General features: G+C 40.7%; 1 protein-coding gene across 1 annotated transcript in view; it reads left to right on the plus strand.

Moving 5' to 3' along the window:
- HTT (huntingtin) overlaps positions 1 to 18,246 on the plus strand; it is a 158,195-nt gene that overhangs the window by 4,058 nt on the left and 135,891 nt on the right. Inside the window, exon 2 of the mRNA XM_021711235.1 lies at positions 12,207 to 12,290. Coding sequence (XP_021566910.1) covers positions 12,207 to 12,290 — 84 coding nt within the window. The remainder of the gene's footprint in view (positions 1 to 12,206; positions 12,291 to 18,246) is intronic.

Consider the following 18,246-nt stretch of genomic DNA (forward strand, 5'->3'; position numbering starts at 1 on the left):
AAAAAAAAAAAAAAAAAAAAAGAGCTTGGACTGACAACAGAGTGAAGAGAATGTGAGCTGAGCAGGAAAGCAGTTAGGAAGCACTGCAGTGCTCAGGTGAGAGAGGATGGATTCTGTCAGGCTGTTGAACGTGGGCAGGGTGAGGAATGACAGCAGGAGCTTGAATAGGTAACAAGTAAGAGTTTATGAGAAGACAAAAATCTGTTGGAGGAAGTTCAGTAAAATCAGGGCCCAGGCTCTTTCCTAACTCTTAGCTTGCAAATCCTTGTCCTCATTCTTTCCCTTTTTTTAGTGATTCGTATTTGTATTTTTATTTTATTTTATTTTTTTTGAGTTGGAGTATCACTCCGTCGCCCAGATTGGAGTGCAGTGGCCGCTCCTGGCCGCCGCAGCCTTGACCTGCTGGGCTCTGGCAATCCTTCCGCCTCAGCCTTCCAAGTAGCTGGCACTACAGGCACATGCTACCACGCCTGGCTAATTTTTTTGATTTATTGTAGAGATAAGGTCTCGCCTGCCCAGGCGGGTCTTGAACCCGCGAGCTCAGGCAATCCACTCACCTCAGCCTCCCAAAGGTGCGGGATTACAGGATGAGCCACCGAGCCCGGCTGTGATTTGTATTTTTTTTTTTTTTTTTGAGATGGAGTCTCACTCTGTCGCCCAGACTGGAGTGCAGTGGCCGCTCCCAGCCACCGCAGCCTCGACCAGCTGAGCTCCAGCAATCCTTCTGCCTCAGCCTTCCAAGTAGCTGGAACTACAGGCGTGCGCTATCACGCCTGGCTGATTTTTTAAAAATTTATTGTAGAGATGAGGTCTCGCCAAGTTGCCCAGGTGGGTCTCGAACCCGCGGGTTCAGGCAATCCACTCACCTCAGCCTCCCAAAGGCGCGGGATTACAGGCTGAGCCCCAAGCCCGGCTTGATTTGTATTTTTATTGTTGGATTGTAATGGCTTTTTTTTCTTTTGAGTTGGAATCTCCCTGTTGTCCAGGTTGGAGTGCCGTGGTGGCACAATCACAACTCACTGCAGCTTTGACTTCCTGGGCTCAGGCGATCCTTTTGCTTTAGCTTCCTGAGTAGCTGGGACTACAGATGCATGCCTCCACGCCCAGCTTGTGACAGTTCTTTATATATTCTGGATACTGGAGCCTTATCAGATAGATGCTTTTTGTAAAAAACTTTCTCCCTTTCTGTGGTTTGTCTTCACTTTCTTGATAGTGTCCTTTGAAGCACCAAAATTTTGAAGTCTTTGGTTGCTGTGCTTTAGGTGTCATATCTAAGAAATTCTTGCCTAATCCAAAGTCTGTCCTATGCTAGTATCATACAGTTTTTTTTTCATGGCGATTAGGGCTCATTATGTTGCCCAGGCTAATCTCGAACTTCTGGGTTCAAGCAGTCCTCCTGCATCGGCCTCCCAAAGTGCTGGGATTACAGGCGTGAGCAACTGTGCTCCACCGTTCATACAGTCTTAATTACCAAAGTTTGTATCACAATTTTAATTCGTGAAATGTGAGTTCTCCAACTTGGCTCTTTTTAAGATTGATTTGGCCATGTTGGGTTCCTTACATTTTCATATGAATTGTAGGATCAGCTTGTCAATTTCTACAGAGAAGCCAGGTAGAATTCTGATAAGGATTGTGTTGAATATGTAGATCAACTTTGGTAGTATTGCCATCTTAATATGAAGCCTTTGATTCATGAACATTAGCAAATTTTATGTAAATGTTCAGATGGTAAGTATTTCAGGCATTGTGGGCACAATGTCTCTGTTGGAGCTACTCGGTTCTGCCATTGTAGCATGAAAGCAGCCATAGACAATATGTAAATGATGAGTGTGGCTGTGTTCAAATAAAATTTTATTAATAACAATGAAATTTGAATTAATATAATTTCCACCTGTCATGAAGTACTATTTGATTTTCTTTTTTCAGGGCAGAAATAGGAGATGAGTCTGGAGAGTTGGGAGGTTAGAGATGTGAGTTGATCATATGTAGGGCCTTGAACACCAGTATCAGCTTATATGGTAAAATAACTGGTTCAGTCTGGGCACAGTGGCTCTCACCTTTAATCCCAGCACTTTGAGAAGCCGAGGCAAGAGGATTGCCTGAGTCCAGGGGTTCAAGACCAGCCTGGGCAACATGGTGAGACCTCATCTCTACAATAAATCAAAAGATTAGCCAGGCGTGGTGGCACATACCTGTAGTCCCAACCACTTGGAAGGCTGAGGCAGAAGGATTACTTGAGCCCAGAAGGTGGAGACTGTGGTAGCCAGATCATGCCACTCCACTCTAGCTTGGGTGACAGAGTGAGACTCTGACTCCAAAAATAAAAAAGTGGGCCAGGCTCGGTGGTTCAGCCTGTAATCCCAGTGGCCGTGGGATTTTTAGTGAGATTCCAACTAAAAAAAAAGTAAAATAAAATTTAAAAAGTGGTTTAATTTATGTTTTTAAAAGTTTGCTTTAGCCGGCCGTGGTGGCTCAAGCTTGTAATCTAGCACTTTGGGAGGCCAAGGTGAGAGGATTGCCTGAGCCCAGGGGCTTGAGACCAGCCTGGCAACTTGATGAGACCTGGTCTCTACAGTAAATCAAAAAATTACCTGGGCATGGTGGCATGCACCTGTAGTTTCAGCTACTTGGAAGGCTGAGGCAGAAGGATCACCTGAGCCCAGCAGTTTGACTGTGAGTGTGCCACTGCACTCTAACCTGGGCGACAGAGTGTTACACCAACTCAAAAAAAAAAGAAGTTTGCTTTGACAACACCAAATGCTGGTGAGGATGTAGAGATACCGAATCACTTAGTCATTGACGGTGGGAATATTAAACAGTGTAGTCACTCTGGAAAATAATTTGACAGTTTCTTATGAAACTGAACATACAGTTACTTTATGATCTGGCAGTTGCACCCCTGGGCATTACTTCTGGAGAAAAGAAAACTTAATGTTCACACAAAAGCCTATATCCAAGTATACAAAGCAACTTTATTTGTAATATCCAAAAAACTTAGCTGTCCAACAGGTGGTTAAACTCCTCAACAATAAAAAGGAATGACTCCTGATAGTATGTAGAAGTTATGCTAGTGAAAAAAGCTGATTCCAGAAAGTTACATACTATATGATTCTATTTATATAGCATTATTGAAATGATGCCAGGTGTGGTGGCTCACGCCTGTAATCCCAGTACTTTTGGTGGCATAGGCGGAGAGGATTGCCTGAGTCCAGGGATTCAAGACCAGCCTGAGCTACTTAGTGAGACCTTATTCCTACAATAAATCAAAAGTTAGCCGGGCATGGTGGTGCACACCTGTAGTCCCAGCTACTTGGAAGGCTAAGACAGAATTGCCTGAACTCAGCATGTCAAGGCTACGATGACTGTGAGCATGCCACTGCACTCCAACCTGGGCCACAGAGTGAGATTCTGACTCCAAAAAGAAAAGAAAAGAAAAGTTACAGTTTTAGGAATGGAGAACAAATTAGTGGGGGATTAGGGACAGAGCAGTAGGGCAGAGGTGTGGAGAGGAGGGGGAAGAAAGGTGAGTGTGGTTTTGGAAGGGCAATGCCAGGGATACTTGTGATGGCAATGCTCATTATCTTGACTGTGGTGGCGGATGTAAATTGTAGAGAACTAAATACACAAATGAGTAAAAGAAAAACTGGAAATCTAAGATAAGTGAATTGTATTCAGTGTCAGTATTCTGGTTGTTATATTATACTATAGTTTTGCAAAATGTTGCCTTGTGGGAAACTGAGTAAAGGGTACACTGGATCTTTATTATTTCTTACAATTGCATGTAATCTATACTTATCTCAATAAAAACTTGAATTAAAAAAAAAGACTTGTGGCCAACAGTTGGGAGTCTATTGAAGTAATCAAAGCTAGAGATGCTGGTGACTTGTGGCTGGTGGCTTGTGGCTGGTAGCAGTGGATTGGTGGTGGTGATGGTGGTGATGATGAGGAGTGGTCAGATTTTAGATCTTTTGGAGGAAAAGCTGACAGGATTTGCAGACAGATTTTTAAAAAATTGACATCATAATCTATATACCATAGTGTTCACCATTTCAAAGTTTAAGGGTTCTTAAGAAGTATAATCACAACCACTACTAATTCCTGAAAATTGCAACACCTCAAAAAGAAAACCCCTACCCATTAGCAGTCACTCCCCATTCTCCCTTCCTCCAGTCCCTGGCAACTACTAATCTGTTTCTGTCTTCATGAATTTGCTTCTTGACATTTCATATAAATGGAATTGGGCCTTTTGTGACTTTGTTTTTTTTTTTTTTTTTGAGTTGGAGTTTCACTCTGTTGCTCAGCCTGGAGTGCAGTGGCACGCTCTCGGCCACCGCAGCCTCATCCTTTCGCCTCAGCCTTCCAAGTAGCCAGAACTACAGACACACGTTACTACGCCTGGCTAATTTTGATTTATTGTAGAGATGAGGTCTCGGGTGGGTTGCCCGGCTGGGTCTCGAACCCGCAGGCTCAGGCATTACACTCACCTCAGCCTCCCAAAGTGCTGGGATTACAGGCCGAGCCACCGAGCCCGGCTGATTATTTTTTTTTTTTTAAACAACAGATCGGTTTTTGATATGTACCTTTTACTAGTAATTGGGATTGTATTCAGTTAAATCACTAGTACAAAAGGCTTTTATTTTAGTGACCCTTTTCTATGATGCATATGTACTGTAGAGTAGGAAAATCTTACGCCTTGGCTCCCCTAAGTAAATAGCACTTTTATTTTTAAGTAAAACCTTTGTATGTGTTTGCATAGTTGTTTCTTTTTCTTTTCCTTCCATTTTTATAGCCCTGGGTTTGATTTTTAGCTTTGCTGAAAGATCTTTCTGAGCCCTAGTCTTTTATTTCTTTCTTTCTTTTTAATTCTTTGATTTTTAAAGACATGGGGTCTTACGGTGTTACCCAGTCAGGGGACTGGACTTGAACTCCTTGACTCAAGCAGTCCTCCTGCCTCAGCCTTCTGAGTAATGAGACTTACTTACAGTTTTGGTTACAATACCCAGCCCTGCCTGTCCATTTACAAAATGGAGATAATGGCAACAGCATATATCTTGAGGCTTATCATGGGGACTGATCAGATGATATATCATATTCCAGTTGCTTTTCCCTGCTTCGCTTTTCTTAGCAGTTATGCTTACCACCACCTGATATATCAGTTATTTCTACAGCAGACTCCTGCCACCAGAATGTAAAACTATACAAGAACAGAGTTTGTTTTAATTACTGAATCCAAAGTGTCTGGCACATACTAACTTCTTAATATATACTAATTGAGTGAATATTTAAAATTATAATCCACATTTTGTTAAAATATTTTTCATACTTAATACTTTGGTTTTTCAAGATAAATGTTTACTATTTTTTCAACTTGCCAGCTTCAGGTTTTAGAAATGTACTTTCCCTTTTTATTATGAAATGTATATTCAGAAAAGTGTATAAAACTTGTAACTATCGTGCAGTCAGGAAATTGAGCATTGGCAGCAACCCAGAGTTTCTGTCTGTTCATTTCTTCTTTCTTATCACTTTTCCCCCCAAGCTGCCATACTGGTTTTATGGTAATTGCTTGCTTTTGCAATCTGGTTTTACCATACAAGTATACATATTTAAACAGTCTTGTTTGGGTTTGCCTGGCTTTGAATGTCATATGAATGGAATCATACAGATGTACACATATCTGCTTATACATATGTGCATACATATGTGTGTATGTAGTTCCTTTTGTTCATTGTTTTTTGGAGTCGGAGTCTCACTCTGTCGCCCAGGCTGGAGTGCAGTGGCATGCTCATGGCCACTCCAGCCTCGACCTGCTGGGCTCAGGTGATGTTTCCACCTCAGCCTTCCAAGTAACTGGAACCACTCATTGTTCTATTTTTAAGATTTACCTGTGTAGTTCTAGTTTTTCCTCTTTTGCTGCTATATAATATTCCATTGTATGAATATGTCACAGTTATTTTTGTAATCTTCGCTTGCGTATTTGCACTGTGAGGTTTGGGTTATTAAGTGTTGCTATGACTTAACTTCTCCCATTCTGGTTTGTCTTTCCACTCACAAAATGGTGCTTTTTTTTGATGAACAGTTTCTAATTTTAGTGAAGTCCAGTTTATCATATTTTTCCATTATGGTTAGTGCTTTTTTGTATCTTGTTTGATTAATTTTTTTTTTTGAGTTGGAGTCTCATTCTGTTGCCCAGGCTGAAGTGCAGTGGCACACTCCTGGTCACCACAGCCTTGACCTGCTAAGTCATTTCCCATTCAGCTAATTTTTTGATTTATTGTGGAGACAAGGTCTCACCATGTTGTCCATGCTGGTCTCGAACTCACAACTCAGGCAGTCCTCTTGCCTCTGCCTCCCAAAGTGCTGGGACTATAGACTTGAGCCACCGAGCCCAACCCGATTAATTTTTCATTACCCTGAAGTTATGAGATATTTTCTAATACTGTTGTGTAAAAGCTTTATTGATTTGCCTTCCTTGTTGAGGTCCACTGTCAACCTGGAATTTATTTTTTTGTGTTAGATGTGAGATAGGCTTCTAGTATAATTTATCCATGTGGATACCCACTTCTCCCAGCACAATTTCCTCGGTGTTCTCTGGTGTTTACCCCTCTCATTAAAAAAAATTAGTTGTATGTGTACAGTGCTTTTGTCCACTGTTAGCTGCGAAATTCAGTACCTGTTTCTTTTTTTGAGTTAGAGTCTCACTCTGTCACCCAGGCTGGAGTGCAGTGGCACACTCTTGGCCACCGCAGCCTTGACTGGTGATGCTGGGCTCAGATGATCCTTCCGCCTCAGCCTTCAAAGTAGCTGGACTTACAGGCATGTGCCACCATGCCCAGCTAATTTTTTGATTTATTGTAGTGATGAGGTCTGACCAAGTTGCCCAGGCTGGTCGTGAACCCCTGGACTCAGGCAATCCCCTTACCTTGGCCTCCCAAAGTGGTGGGATTACAGACTTGAGCCACCACGCCCAGCCAGTCCCTGTTTTTAAGTGAATTCATTTTAAGTAGACTTATTTTGGTATAATATCTTGTAATAAGGAGGACCTTGTTTACTAATAATATTCTCGTTGTACAGTATAATCTTCAAAATGTCTTTGTATTTAAATGTAATACAGCATAACTGACTTTTCTGTGTGTTCCATAGATGCTTTCTTATCTCTACCTGATGAATGGTGGTTTCACACCTAAGTCATCTGCCATTCAGAAGTCTAGGATTGCTACTTAAAATACCATGAATTTTGCATTTTTTTTTTTTTTTTTTTGAGTCAGAGTCTCATGCTATTGCCCAGGCTGGAGTGCAATGGCACGTTCACGGCCACCACAGCCTCGGCCTGCTGGGGTCAGGTGATTCTTCCACCTCAGCCTTCTAAGTAGCTGGAACTACAGGCATGTGCCACTATGCCCTGCTACTTTATTTTTAATTGTAAAAATGAGGTCTTGCCAAGTTGCCCAGGCTGGTCTCGAACCCATGGGCTCAATCCTCTCACCTTGACCCCCCAAAGAGCTGGGATTATAGATGTGAGCCACTGCACCCTGCCCGGAATACCATGAATTTTGATCCTCAAAGTGTGTGTGTGTGTGTGTGTGTGTGTGTGTGTGTGTGTGTGTGTGTCTGTGTGTGTACGCTCACACATGCTTAGGATTAAACTAAGCATATTTTTCTAAATGATTACTACTTGGGAAACTATGAAATGTAATTCCAAATGAGTTGGTATTCCATTTTTTTCTTAAATCTTTCTGAAAAAGTCCTAATTGTCTAGGAATGCTGCTGTGTAAATTTAGTCAGTAGGGAAAGTTTGAGAGCAACTGATGAATCAGAAGCCCTAAAAGCCCTGGATCCCTGCCCTGCAGTTTACAGTCCTGTTTCTTTGAGCTACACAGCCTCTAGACCTCAGTTCTGCTCACTGCTTAGGGTGTATAGACATTGACTCGAGGTGTGTATGTGACAGTACTTGTGAATACGAATAGCTAGTCGAACACGATGAAGTGTTTTCTTTTTCCCTTTTTTTGAGTTGGAATCTTACTCTGTCGCCCAGGCTGGAGTGCCGTGGCATGCTTACAGCTACCCCAGCGTTGACTGCTGGGCTCAGGTGATCCTTCCACCTCAGCCGTCCAAGTAGCTAGAATTACAGATGCACACAACCGAACCCGGCTAGTTTTTGATTTATTGTAGAGACGAGATCTTGCCAAGTTGCCTGGGCTGGTCTCGAACCCGTGGGCTCAGGCAATCCACTCGCCTTGGCCTCCCGGAGTGTTGGGATTACCGGCAGAACCCCAAGCCCCTGAGCCTGGCCAGTGTTTTCAAATTCCTTGGTAGTCCAGCTACCCCTCAACCTGGAGTCACATTGTTGATGCATAATCTTAAACTAACACAGTTCTGAAGTTAAGAACTTAGATGAGAGGACTTGAATTGACATTTTTAGAATTAGTTCTTTGATAATTTATAAAATGTGACGATAGTTTGCTATAGAGTCTTGACTTTTACATGTCCGTTCTTACAATTGTGTGCCTGTGCAGATTGCTTTATTACAATTAGGGGAGGCTGACTGAGGTTTTTTTAAATTTGAAGGTGACATTAAAATGACTACATTTGGCCAAGCATGGTGGCTCATGCCTATAATCCCAGCACTTTGGGAGGCCTAGATGAGAAGATTGCCTGAGCCCACAAGTTCGAGACTAGCCTGCATAACTTGGCAAGACCTCATCTTTACAATAAATAAAAAAATTAGCTTGGCTTGGTGGCACATGCTTGTGGTTTCAGCTACTTGCCTGAGGCGGAAGGATTACCTGAGCCCAGCAGGTGGAGGCTGTGGTGGCTGATAGTGTGCCACTGCACTCCAGCCTGGGCAACAGAGTGAGACTCCGACTCAAAAAAAAAAAAAAAATGACTACATTAACCAAAAGAGATTGAAGAACCAGGACTATTCTTACCCTGTTTTTCCGGTTCTTGCCCAGAGCAAGGTGGTTCCTTTTTTGCTTTAATTTCCATACTTACTTTTCATGTAGAACAAGTCAATTTGACTTATCAGTTCATCATCTAATTAAGTTCCATTGGAGAATGAAATAGTTATAGTTTTCTTCAACTTCAAGTATGCTTGTTAGACAAAATGAGACAGAAAGGTGGTGTTTCAGTTAGGGACCATAGAATGTATAAGAACTGAATACGTGAAGATGAACGACCAGAGATGTGAGATGTATTGAGTGGCCAGGAGTCCACTGAGAAAAAAAAAGGCTGGAGGTTATTGACTGGATATTGAGGTTGGAAAGGTAGCCTGAAGCCAAACTGTAGTGGGCCTTGTTCAGCCTGGGGGGTAGTGGCCTATTATATCTACTCTTCCATCTTTTTTTTTTTTATTTTCCCCTAGTTGGAGTCTCACTCTGTCTCCCAGACTGGAGCGCAGTGGCTGCTCCCGGCCACCACAGCCTCGAACTGCTGGGCTCCGGCGATCCTTCCGCCTCAGCCTTCCAAGTAGCTGGAATTACAGGCATGTGCTTCCACGCTTGGCTGATTTTTTGATTTATTGTAGAGATGAGGTCTCGCTGCCCAGGCGGGTCTTGAACCCGCAGGCTCAGGCAATCCACTCACCTCAGCCTCCCAAAGGCGCGGGATTACAGGTTGAGCCACCAAGCCCGGCTACTCTTCCATCTTTCAGTGGGTAGTACTCAAGGATTTTCCTTTTCCTTTTTTGATATTTGTGGCTAATCTTCTTTTTGCTGGGTTGTCTCAGAGTAAAGTCTGATCCTCACACTTTAAAAAATGATACTCTTTTGTGTGATAAAAGAGGTAATACTCTTTTTTTTTTTTTTTGAGTTGACGTCTCACTCCGTTGCCCAGGCTGGAGTGCAGTGGCATGCTCCCGGCCACCCCAGCGTCTACTTGCTGGACTCTAGCCTTCCAAGTAGCCAGAACTACAGGTGCACGCTACTGTGCCTGGCTCATTTATTTATTTATTTATTGTAGAGACGAGGTCTTGCCATGTTGCTCAGGATGGTCTCGAACCCATGGGCTCAGGCAATCCACTTGCCTCGGCCTCCCAAAGTGCTGGGATTACAGGCTGAGCCACAGAGCCCTACCAAGAGGTAATACTCTTTACAAGATTTTGATAATACTTGCCAACATTTTTAAGCTGAATATTTTCAGAGTTTGATTCTAACGTAGGAAAATTGTGTCGTTTTTATAATGTGTCAGATTACATACACATTTAGCCATGTTAATAATAACAGTGGATTTAGGAAAAACGGAACAGAATCAAAGTATTTCGGTAGCAAGTGGGTGGTTTGTTTTTATGATTCTCACACAAAATATGTACTTAATCACTGTTTGAGTTTTAATAGTAAAACTAGCAACAATTGGAGAGTTTATCTGCCAGCAGAATTTTATGATTGTAGGACCGTCTATTGAGTGTGGAAAATATTAAGTTTAAATATATTATGCCAGAATTTTTTTTCCTATAAAGGATTTGGATTGCTAGAAAATGATTTTGATTGTGGTAAGAGAAACTTAAAACTTTCTTCTTAGTTGACTACGATAGTAGGCTGTCCTCTTTTTGATAGTAAAGTCTTGATAGTGAGAGTCATTAAGATTTGAAAAAAAAATAAACTTGGGATTGATTGTCTTGATTACAGTTAGAGGGATTCCACAGTTGATAGAATTTCAGTTCAGGTACATTTGGGAGTGCTTCGCAGTTGTTTTCTTTCATAAGCTCTACTGCTGCTACTTTTATCCCTTAGTTTTATTTTATTTTATTATTATTATTTTTTGAGTTGGAGTCTCTTTCACCCAGGCTGGGGTTCAGTGGCACACATGCTCATGGCCACCCCAGCGTCAACCTTCTGGTGTCCAGTGATCCTTCCACCTCAGCCTTCCAATTAGCCAGAACTACAGATGCATGCCACTACATCCAGCTCTTTTTTATTTTATTGTAGAGACGAGGTCTCACCAAGTTGCCCAGGCTGGTCTCGAACCCGCGGGCTCAGGCAATCGACTTGCCTCGGCCTCCCAAAGTGCTGGGATTACAGGCTGAGCCACTGAGCCCGGACCCTTAGTTTTATTTTATCTTCTGAATTCTGAGTCAACTTTTGAGTCAGTTTCAGTGTGTATTTTAACCTATTCTCCTTAATGGGCTCTTTAGGAAACACCTGTGAAGTGTGGGCTTTGTGCTAAATGCTGGTTCTTGCTCTCAGTGGCCTGTCATTCCTGGGGAGGTAACTGTAGCAAGAGTGTGCAATGGAGGTCTGCCAGGGCCTGGTGTTGGTGAAGACAGGCTTCCCCCAATAGGCTCAGAGGAGGAGCTGGACCCAAATAGACAACATAATGTTTTATGTTGTTGGGTGAGATCGATATTGGATCTTTAACAGCTGTCTGTCTATCCTATTTCTTAGTACCTGTGATGGTTCTACCGAGTGATATGTGCATCGGAATCCTACTTTGTAATTTTTAACCACAGAGGTAATTGGCCTATTGGCAACTACTCTTGTCAATGCTAGAAGCTAGCTATCTTGTTAAGTCCAGGGAGCATTTTATGCTTCATAAACACTTGTAATAGCCTGAAGAGACCTTGGGAATCATCTTGTTTGGGACCTCCTTCCCCAGTCATTTTGTATGGCCATCTTTCTTTATGTACATATTTATATTTTACTCCTTGTGGAATCTTTTAGCACAGTCATTCTTAGTGAATTCACATGAGGCCTGCTGCTGTAGGCGGCCATGACCAGTTGATTAGAGTACGTCCATCCGAAGCCACCTGTTTACCACGGCTGCTGAGCCCTTTCAGCTACAGTTGGGAAAGCTGGATCATTGCCGTCTAGTTTCAGTGATGTTAACACTTGAAAAAAAACGTGACATTGAATGTTAATTGGTGAAATATAGAGTAGATTCAAATCTGGAATAGGTTTAAATGTTGGCTGTGTTACTTGGTATCTGTGTGATCTTGGGCATGCCACTGTAGGCAATTCAATTTCGTCTCTCAGGTGGGGAAAATGAACTGCTTTAGTGACATCACCTGAGTTTTCTGTGGAGCAGTGTGGTTAGAAGCTCTTGGTTAAGTTCATCTATGCCTCCCTGTCTGGATCCCCATTCTCTTCCTCAGCTCAGAGTATAATGGCTTATTCATGGTCAAGAAGTGCTAATTGAGTGAATGATGTGTAGAAGTAAGTGGAATGGATAAATCAACACATGTTCATTTCTTTTCTTTCTTTATTTATTTTTAGAAAGAAAGAACTTTCAGCCACCAAGAAAGATCGTGTGAATCATTGTCTGACAATATGTGAAAACATAGTGGCACAGTCTCTCAGGTAATTAAACTTTGAACTTTCTAGAGAAAATCAGAACTTCATGTATATTCAGTCCTAATGGGCTAGAATATTCTTTGTGTTCCAGTTCTAAAACCTTTCAGAAATCCATTTAAAATAAGGACCCTTTTCCTGCATTTTTGGCTGTATATCAAGGATATCCAGATACTATAATGAATAATGTTTCCTTTTTGTAATCTTTTGTACAATAGTTATAACCATAATGATGATTGACAGCATGTTTATATCTAATTAGCACTCTTGGTAACTGTAATTATTAAAAAAGCCTCTTTGGTTTGATATCTTTGCATTTATTGCAGTATTTGGAATAGCAAGACACTGTCCAATTTATCATCTCTTTCATTCGCCCTTCTTTGATAGTGTGCTGCTATTTGTTTGCCCCTGTTATTGGGCCTGTGATCCTTGCAGTGGCTAGAGCCTGCTCATCTGTGCTTTGGATTAGTGGGATTGTGGGCAGTTGACTATAGGTCATCTTTCCTTGCTTGATCTTTTTTACTGAGGGGAACTGGCAGCACCTTGTTTTGTATCTTCTTTGCTAATTCTTCTCATGCTTTTTGCTTTTGACAGGCTGTTTTGCTGACTATTGTTCTTAGTAACTGTAGATGGTAAATATTTTAGGCCTGCTTCCAGTGACTGAGTAGGAGACATATGCACCCATGATTTCACAATTCTCTTACCCAGATGGACATGTGTGAAATACTGTCCTTGATATTTTTACCCTTGGAATAAATCATTCATGTTATTCTGCTGGAAGCTGGAGAATAATCTGTTAGAAAAAACTTTGAGAAAAATATGCTGGGTGCAGTGGCTCACACCTGTAATCCCAGCACTTTGGGAGGCAGAGACAAGAGGATTGCCTAAGCTCAGGAATTCGAGACCAGCCTGGGCAACTTGGCAGGACCTCATCTCTACAATAAATAAAAAAAATTAACAGAGCATGCTGGTGTATACCTGTAGTTCCAGCTACTTGGAAGGATGAGGCGGGAGGATTGCCTGAACCCAGCCGGTCGAGGCTGCAGTGACCTTGTGCGAGCCACTGCACTCCAACCTGGGTGACAGAGTGAGACTCCAACTCAAAAAAAAAAAAGGAAATCTCGATTTTAATATAGTACTGCCAGAAATTTGTGGTGATTCACTTGTTTTTTTTTTTAAATTTTCCTCTTAGGCCTTGCTTTTTACTTTCTTCTTTGTATTATATATGTATTTACTTTGTATTATCTATGTATTTACTACATAAAATTTACCATTTTTACAATTTACTTTAAAATGATTAAGATTGGTAAATGGTAAATTTACCATTTACCAATCTTAATCATTTTAAAGTATATAGTTTAGTACATTCATAAGGTTGTGCAGCCATCACTACCATCCATCTCCGTAACTCTTTTCATCTCACAAAACGATCTCCATTAAACAATACCTTCTCGTGTCCCCTCCCCAGGCCCTGGTACACACCCATCTACTTTCTGTATAAGTTTGACTATTCTAGGGACCTCATACAAGTGGGATCATACAGGATTTGTCTTTTTTTGGTGATTCACATATTTTTAATGCCACCTTGCATTTGCGGTTTATACTTTCTAAGTGATTTCACATACATTTCATTTTAGTGTAACTCATTTCTATTATTTGTGAAATATTATTTTGGTGCATGATTCTGTTTCTACCTAATTTGTAGAAATGATGGGGGAAGATAATGAAATAACAAACGAGAATATGTCCTGAAAATAAAAATAAAAAAATTCTAAGCATGTTTTCATAGGAAATAAACTATAATACAAGTACGAAAAAATGGTTTGAATTCCATCTCTATTACCCACATAAACTGGGTGACTTTAGATAAGTTTTAATATCTTTGAACCTCTGTGATGCCTCATTTATGAAATGTGACCCCTATTTAGAGAGTTCTTGTGGGATTAGATGATGCATGTGAAATATTGTGAAGAAGTAACTACATCCATGTGCTTGTGACCTACCTGAGAGTGGGAAATATATCTCATTGTGCTGTGCATCATCCAGAGCTATAAAATATCATTACTTTTGTGTGAAATGACTTTAAATACTTAGCAAACACTTGGTGCCCTATTGCTATAGCACAGCTTTGTCCATCTGATCTCTACCAACCAGCTTTCAAAGAATATCATTTTTCTCTAAAAGCTTATTGACCCAGGAAACGAGATCTCTTCTATTCTGAATTTATTCTTGTCATTTTTTTTTGAGAATTCTTCATGAAATTCATGTAATGTTGGTTCTGATTCACATATTAACAAAATATGTTTGAGATATCTTATGACTGATTTGTGGTTCTGTTTGCCATTTAAATCAGAACAATAGTTGTTGACCAGGTGGGTGGCTCATGCTTGTAATTCCAGTGCTTTGGGAGGCTGAGATGGGAGTAGTGCTTGAGATTAGGAGTTCAAAACCAGCCTGGGTGACATAGTGAGACCCTGTCTCTATTAAAAAAAAAATACATAAATGAAAAGTAACAAATGGTAAATGTTAAAAAACAAAACAAAGCAAAATAATAGTTGTCAATAGTTTTCACATCGGGGTCTCTCTTTTTTTTTTTTGAGTTGGAGTCTTACTCCATCACCCAGACTGGAGTGCAGTGGCACACTCATGACCACCCCAGTGTCGAGCTGCTGGGCTCAGGCGATACTTCTGCCTCAGCCTTCCAAGTAGCCAGAACAACAGGCGCGTGTTACCATGCCTGTTTAATTTTTTCATTTTTTATTGCAGAGACAAGGTCTCACCAAGTTGCCCAGGCTGATATTAAACTCGTGGGCTCAGGCATTCCTCTCGCCTCAGCATCCCAAAGTGCTGGGATTACAGGCTTGATCCACCATGCCTGGCTATTTTTTTTTTTAAATAGGGTTTTGCTCTGCTCCCTGGGCTGAGGTGGAGTGGTGCGAACATAGATCACTGCATTCATGAACCCCTGGGCACAAGAGATTCTCCCATCTCAGCCTCCTGAGTAGCTGGGACTATAGATGTATGCCTCCATGCCCAGCTAATTTCTAAATTTTTTGTAGAGGTGGAGACTTGCCGTGTTTCTTAGGCTGGTCTTGAACTCTTGGCCTCAAACGATCCTCCTGCCTCAACCTACCAAGGTGTTGGGATTATAGATGTGAGCTGTCGTGCCTGGCCTATCTCTTGTTTATATGGAGTAATGCTGAGAGTTCATTATACTTCTAGTTCTACCGAGGAGCATGTCAATAGAATATTTTTTGGAGCCAGAGACATTTTTCTTGTTTTAGGATACTCTTCATATAGCTGAAGTAGATATTTTATTAAATATGTTTTATGGAAATTTATTGATGACTACTGGTATTGTCTGTTGCCTCCTAGAATGTGACTAAATCTTTGGAACTTTTTTGTAGCTTCTGTGGTATATTGATTTTGTCTCTAATGAGGTTATTTAAATGGCAGCTTCTGAAGTTTTTAATGTGAGAAATCATTAAAATTCATGTGTGGGCAACCCCTTTGGGTCCCCTCTCACTGTGGGAACTTTTCTGTCCTCTCAGTAAATCCTGCTTTAAAAACAAAACAAAACACCAACAAAAAACTTCATGTGTATTGTGACTACATAGTCTACTCACCTCTCAATTGGGTGGTGTAAGCTACTGGTTCCTTAATATGGATGAGAATCAAAATTATCTGGAAAATTTGTTTAAAATATAGTAATGAAGATACCTCACTGTCCCTTTCCTTATACTTTTGGTTTAGGGGGCCTAGGTATTTGTTTTTTTGTTTTTCTTTTAATAAGCATATTTTTTATTTTAAAATTGTGGGGTATAGTTAAGGGTTAGGTATACAAATATGCATCGTTCAGGCACTCTTGTTGATAAGGGGTGTCCCCCCATCCCTAGAGAGATATTGACTACCATTAATCCCACCACCCTTGCCCTCCCTGTCCCCCCCATAGATTCCCACCACTGTCGATCCTTTTCTTAATAGTATTACGATAGATGTTCAAGGTGGTATTTGTTTTTGTTAACGTCCTCTTAGAAATACCTAGGAACACTCATTTAAGCAACCTTTTACAACTATAATGTACAACAATCTGTAGATTTCCCATATGTTAGCATAATGAGCTAGAAAATACAGTGCTTAAGATCTAGTTCATTAAGTAGCATCAAAGTATAAAATTCCGAGGAATTTACAAAAATATGCGGAAACTATATTAAAAACTGCTGTTAAAGTTCCTGAAGGATAAAGATGATAACTTCACTTTCTAGATGGGAAGATTTTATATCATAGAGTTGGATTTTCTCTATAAATTTATCCATAACTTTAAAATAATCCATACATTTAAAATAACCTCGATCAAAATTCTAGTAGGGGTATTTTTGAACTTGTTCATCTGCAAGAACAGATTATAAATGTTGCAGAGCAAATCTTGAAATCATCAGTAATATGGTGAGATATGGTATTTGCGATATTATAGCAGTGGTTGGACATTAAAACAGGTATAGAATAGAAAGTTAGAAGTCTATATATGTATCTTGTATATGAATTGATGGTAAAGATAACATTTGTATTAATAGGGAGGTGAGGGAGATAATGCATTTTACTACTGACTATTTGGGAGAAAATTATGTCTCTGTCTCATATTGCAAACAAACATAAATTTCAGACTTATTACCTAAATGTGAAAAATGAAATCATTATTTCAAAAAGAAAATTTAGTCTTAAACTGAAGAAGGCTAACACTGTAAAGGAAAAACATTGTTGTGACTGGAATACAGTTTAATTTGTGAAAATCCTCCTTAAAACTGAAAGTAAACTTAACTGGGGGAGAGTATTGATAGCATATATATTAAAGGTTTAATAGTTTATATAAAGAACAATTATAAACCATTAAGAAAAAGACTCATCCTAATAGGAAAATAACACAAATAGATAGTTCAGAAAAGAAGAAATATGACTGGGCCAATACCATAATAGCTAACACTTATTTTGTTCTTCCTATGAAAATTGCTCAAATTTACTAGCTGTGTACTGAATGTTTGTGTCCACCCATAATTCATATATTGAAGCTCTGACTTCTAGATGGTATTTGGAGATGGAGACTTTTGGAGATTGAATGTTTCTCTGACACCAATCAATTCTACAACTCTCCGGCACCTACTGGGTATCCAACAAGACAATTCAGTTCCGACTCTCTCTTTCTGGTGTAAGTGTCAGATCTGACAAGTTAAAGGAATCAGTTCCATGAGACTGTCCTCTTCAGACATTAGTTATGAGTCCCAGGAGGCCACTTTACTTCTGATCGACCAGCTATAAATCAGATGATTCCCTGTCTCAGAAGGTTTGATAATTTGCTAGAATGGTTCACAGAACTCAGGAAAATACTCAGGTTACCCAGTTTGTTATAAAAAATGCAACTCAGGAACTGCCAAGTGGTAGAAATGTGTAAGAAAAGTTATGGGAGAAGGGAACTTGGAGCTTCCATGTCTTCTCTGGGTGTGCTGCCAGCCCAGCATCTTGATGTATTCACCAACCTAGATAGTCAGCAAATCTTGTTCAAGGGCCTTTACCAGCCATCAAATTTGCCAGCACCTTGATCGTAGATTTTTAGCCTCGAGAATGTGAGAAGTAAATGTCTGTTGTTTAAACCACTTAGTCTAAGGCATTTTGTTATAGCAACTCGAACTGATTAAGACACTAATGATTAGTAGAATACAATTAAGACAAAAATAAGCCGGGCTTGGTGGCTCAGCCTGTAATCCCGCGCCTTTGGGAGGCTGAGGTGAGTGGATTGCCTGAGCCTGTGGGTTCGAGACCCGCCTGGGCAAGCTGGCGAGACCTCATCTCTACAGTAAATCAAAATGAGCCGGGCGTGGTAGTGCGCGCCCATAGTTCCAGCTACTTGGACGGCTGAGGCAGAAGGATCGCCGCAGCCCAGCAGGTTGAGGCTGCAGTGACTGGAAGCACA

The sequence above is a fragment of the Carlito syrichta genome, unplaced genomic scaffold (assembly GCF_000164805.1).
Source record: "Carlito syrichta isolate Samal-C Ts95f unplaced genomic scaffold, Tarsius_syrichta-2.0.1 Scaffold301952, whole genome shotgun sequence".
Lineage (NCBI taxonomy): Eukaryota > Metazoa > Chordata > Mammalia > Primates > Tarsiidae > Carlito > Carlito syrichta.